Source organism: Chrysochloris asiatica, unplaced genomic scaffold (assembly GCF_000296735.1).
Source record: "Chrysochloris asiatica unplaced genomic scaffold, ChrAsi1.0 scaffold00384, whole genome shotgun sequence".
In the NCBI taxonomy this organism is placed as follows: domain Eukaryota; kingdom Metazoa; phylum Chordata; class Mammalia; order Afrosoricida; family Chrysochloridae; genus Chrysochloris; species Chrysochloris asiatica.
The window spans coordinates 1,756,686-1,761,285 of NW_006408902.1; the positions used below are offsets into that span (position 1 = coordinate 1,756,686).

At 42.2% G+C, this 4,600-nt stretch overlaps 1 protein-coding gene across 1 annotated transcript in view; it reads left to right on the forward strand.

Annotated features, from left to right (window-relative positions):
- The window catches only part of UPP1 (uridine phosphorylase 1), a 62,762-nt gene extending 58,787 nt beyond the window's left edge, over positions 1-3,975 (forward strand). The window contains exons 7-9 of the mRNA XM_006876509.1: positions 1,130-1,339; positions 1,604-1,750; positions 3,836-3,975. Of these exons, the coding sequence (XP_006876571.1) occupies positions 1,130-1,339; positions 1,604-1,750; positions 3,836-3,975 (497 nt within the window). The remainder of the gene's footprint in view (positions 1-1,129; positions 1,340-1,603; positions 1,751-3,835) is intronic.
- Positions 3,976-4,600: the final 625 nt, after the last annotated feature.

Genomic DNA, 4,600 nt, shown 5'->3' on the forward strand with positions numbered 1-4,600 from the left:
CTTTATGCATATATCATATTCTTGGAACTAGAGTACGTGTTCAGGCTAATGTACAGAATGGAGATTGACCTTGCCTCTGAAGGGAACTAATAACTGAGGCCTTGTCTATTTAAAATGCTTTCCTGAGCCTGACTAGAGTTTAGTCAAGCAGTTTCTAGGTAGGCAAAATCAGTTTGGTCCTTACAGTAAGCATAGTAACGGTTTACGATACCCAGGGACAGCTTGAACTTTATTGATGGTATGAATTCATGACAGCAATCAGCTGCTACTGTCTTCCGGCAAACTTCAAAGCTGATAGTAACTGCCTCATTGATCAGAACAGGGACAATGGCAGGAAAGAGAGGAGAGGTCTAGGCACAAAACATGGAAAATCATCATGGAGCCAGAAGAACCGAGCCGTCGGCTGTGTTTTTATTGTTTCATGAAAACAGCTGATGAGGGAGTTCTGAAAAGCTCTCCTGGTATGTTTCTCCTTCCTGAATGCTTAGTAAACCAATTTCATATTAAACAGGAAAACATCATGGTCAGATCCTATGCATAGTTATCATAAGAAAAAAGAAGGAGCAGAATAATGTCCCACAAACATGAACATATTTCAGAAAGGTATGTCCAGAAAACAGATGCAAACCAGGCCCCAGTATTGTATAAATCAGAGGAAAGCCTGACTGTGCAGGCATGGGTAATGGTTAAGATTGAGTTTAGAGGTTCAATACACTGTTCTACTTTCATATTTGCTAAAAATCTTAATAGTCAACCATTAATAAAAAAGGGATCAAGTAAAGAACTGATATCATCTCATATGGTGGAGTGCCAGCAACAATGAAAACTAACAATGACTAGAAAAACTAAAACAATATTTAATGAAATATGATGAGGTTCCTGGGTATTTTTGTTTCCTTTTTTGTGCTTTTTCCTTCCATATTTTCCATACTGATTATATATTAATTACCTTTGTAATCAGAAAAAATTAATTTGAATGAAGAAAGTGGGTCATTAAATATTTCCTTTTAGAGTTATGCTGACTATGTCTAGTAATTTGCTTTGCAGAGAAATCATTTTCTTTTCCCCCATGCTTCCACTGTGGACCTGGGTCCACCTTGAGGGACACATTGCCTGCCTCTTGCTTCAGGTCTGGAGCCCGGATCTGTGGTCATCACCCGACAAGCAGTGGATGCCCACTTTCGGCCTGAGTTTGAGCAGATTATACTGGGGAAGCGGGTCATTCGGAGCACACACCTTGACGACCAGCTGCTACAGGAATTGATGCAGTGTTCCAAAGAGCTGGAAGAGTTCCCTGTAGTTGTGGGAAACACATTGTGCACCTTGGATTTCTATGAAGGTGAGGTGGATGGAGAGGTGTGTGAGAAGGTTCTACTTACCCAGGATGCCTCCACCAATCCTTCCGATTGCGAGTCGGGACTCCTTTTGTTCTCCTCATTCAGTCATGATAGTTCATTCGCTTCATAATGGTCTGTTCATGCATGACGGTCACTGGATGAACTCAGCTGCGTCTGTCCAGTGTGTAGCACAAGGTAGGCATTCATGTCATGTGTGTGTTCAAGATGCCTGGGTCACAAGCTCTGTGTCTTCATGTGCCCTGCAGGACAAGGCCGCCTGGACGGTGCTCTCTGCTCATACACGGAAAAGGACAAGCAGGAGTACTTGAAAGCAGCCTACACCAGTGGCATCCGGAACATTGAAATGGAATCCTCAGTCTTTGCGGCTCTGTGTGGTGCTTGTGGCCTCCGAGGTAGGCATGTGTTTTCTTGGCCTCAAAGTTCCATCCTTTTTGTCTCCACTGGGCTGAGTCTAGTCTGGGTGTTCTTTGCCAGTATGATAGCCAGGGGCCACATTTACTTTCTGACATGTGCCCAACCCCTCAGGAGACTGTTGTTGTTGTTAAGTGCCTTTTCAAGTTGGTTTCAACTCATAGTGACCCTATATAAAGTTTTTGAGGAGCGGCTGGTGAATTTGAACCTCCAACCTTGCAGTTCAGTTCAAGCTGACTTTGTGGTCCAGTGCGTTATCCCTCAGCACAATACCAGGACTCCGTTAGGTGGTGGTGGTGTGCCGTGGAGTCGGTTCCAACTCATAGTGACCCTGTCTAGGGTTTCTGAGGCTGTAAATCTTTCGTAGAACGGCTGGTAGTTTCGAACTGCTGACTGACTCGTCAATTCAAGGCATCAGCTCTCAGGAAAGGCTCTCTCTTTGTCGTGTCTGAAGGACAATCTCTTTTTATTTATATAGATCCGGCATTCCTTAATGCCTCTGTGTGGCGTGTTTCTTCTTTTCTGTTCTTGCCTGCTTCTTTGAGCCTAATCGACTCTTTTTTAGATCTCAGAAGTGAGTAGGATTAAAACATACCCAGCACTGATAAGAACCCACTAACATAACATAGAAATCCTTACTCTCAAATGGAATTTTCTGAGGAATGGCTAGTGGGTTAGAATCATTGACCTTGTTGTTAGCAGTCTAGTGCTTATCTTACAGCACCACATCCATTGGAGCTCTGGTAGTGTAGTGGTTACAAATTGGGCTGCTAATCTCACAGTCAGCAGTTCAAAACTACCAGCAGTTCTGCAAGAGAAAGATGAGGCTTTTTGCTCCTGTAAAGATTTATAGCCTTGGAAACCCTATATAGGGTCGCTCTGAGCTGGAACCAACTCCATGGCATCTAACTCTCGTAATGTAGTGGTTACAAATCGGGCTGCTAATCTCACGGTCAGCAGTTCAAATCTACCAGCTGTTCCATGGGAGAAAGATGAGGCTTTCTGCTCCCATAAAGATTTACAGTCTTAGAAACCCTATGTAGGGTTGCTACGAGTTGGACCCTACTCCATGGCACATAGCACCAACAACCATTATTGTTAAATGCCATCTAGTTGGTTCCAACTCGTAGCAACCCTGTAGAGGATTTCCAAGGAGCATCTAGTGGGTTTGAACTTCCAACCTTGTGGTTTGAAGGCTAGCGCTGATCCTACAGTGCCACATAGGAGTTAGGATTCCACCACATGTTTTCGAGGACATGATTCAATCTATACCATCGTGTTTCTGAAAAAGGTGGGGTTACCATATCCCTGTGCTCAAGCATCCTGTATTTACTGTGAAATGATAAAATGCAAGATTCCCTACATCTCTGCAGTGGCTCTCTGTGTTACTAAGTAAGACAAGGAAAGATTTTAGAAAAGCCCACTTCAGCTCGGATCAGACTGTCCTGCCAAATGAGATTGCTACCCTTCAACAAGCTTGGTTTTCTAATTTTTAAAATTTATTTCTAAATTGTGGGTATTTGCACTTCAAGTTCCCATTGTTAAGTGTCATCGAGTCAGTTCCGACTTACAGTGACCCTGTACAGGGTTTCTGAGACTGTAAATCTTTGCGGGAGCAGAAAGCCTCATCTTTTTTCCAGTGGAGCAGCTGGTGAGCTCCAACTGCCAACCTTATGGTTAGCAGTCCTGTGTTATCCTTCAGAGCCACAGAACTCTCCTCTAAGTAGTCCTCGATTAAGGTCAAAGTCTTCCTTCTATTACATAAACCTCGGACAAAATTTGCCTTTCTTGAGTTGGAGAGGGTAACTCTGAGCTGCTCCTGGAATGTTCATGGTAATTTCATTTGGAAACAAAGGAAAGGTGAGAATAACCGTATGATAGAAGAGAGGAAATAGACTTCAAAATGCCTTCCCTTATTCTTTATCTTGAGACATTCAGTCTACCTTTTATTGTCTGATGTTGGACTACTGAGGGAATAAATGCACTGCTCCCCATTGTTAGCTATTCCCTGGTTCCCTCTCATTGAGATAAATTAGAAATCCACATGGCCTTTTCTTCTAATACAGCAGCTGTAGTGTGCGTCACCCTCCTCAACCGTCTGGATGGAGACCAGATCAATAGCACACATGAGGTGCTTGTGGAGTACCAGCAGCGACCCCAGAGACTGGTGAGCCATTTCATAAAGAAATGCCTCAGGAAAATCTGATGCCTTCCCCCACCTCATTCTCTGAAGACTAGCTACTGTGCAAATAAAAGAATTGTCCAGAACCTCCTATTGTAGGACTTCGAGTGTATTTCATGTATAAGAATTTGATTGGACTTCAGAGGCAAAGAATTATGGATTAACTACAGTTAAGCATCATTAGAGTGTTTTCAATCATATTAGTCTGATCTGGGTTTTCTTTAAGAGCATTCCTCTGAATAGTTGAATTCATCTTAGGGAAAATTTTTAGATCTTGAAATTCTTACACTTGTCAGATTTAATGTCACAAAACAAGAGACTGATAAGAGTGTCAGAAAATGTATTTCCTGAACAAAATACATACTTTAATAAAAAATTCTATATACTACTTGTAATAATGAGACACTGCAAAAACCCAAAGGAGCAGATATCAGAAGTTTGAAAAATAAATGCACACATAAATATGAATAAATCATTAAAAATGTTCAGTTAGTTAAATTTGCAGAAACTTCTGCATCACTATTACTGTATGATAACTATCTGGTTTGTTCTCCATACTGCTAGTACTAGAATCGGCTAGATCATGTTCCCATAGACTGGATGACACAAATCTGGATTCAGTGTAGGCAGCCCCTTGCTGCTGGCCTCT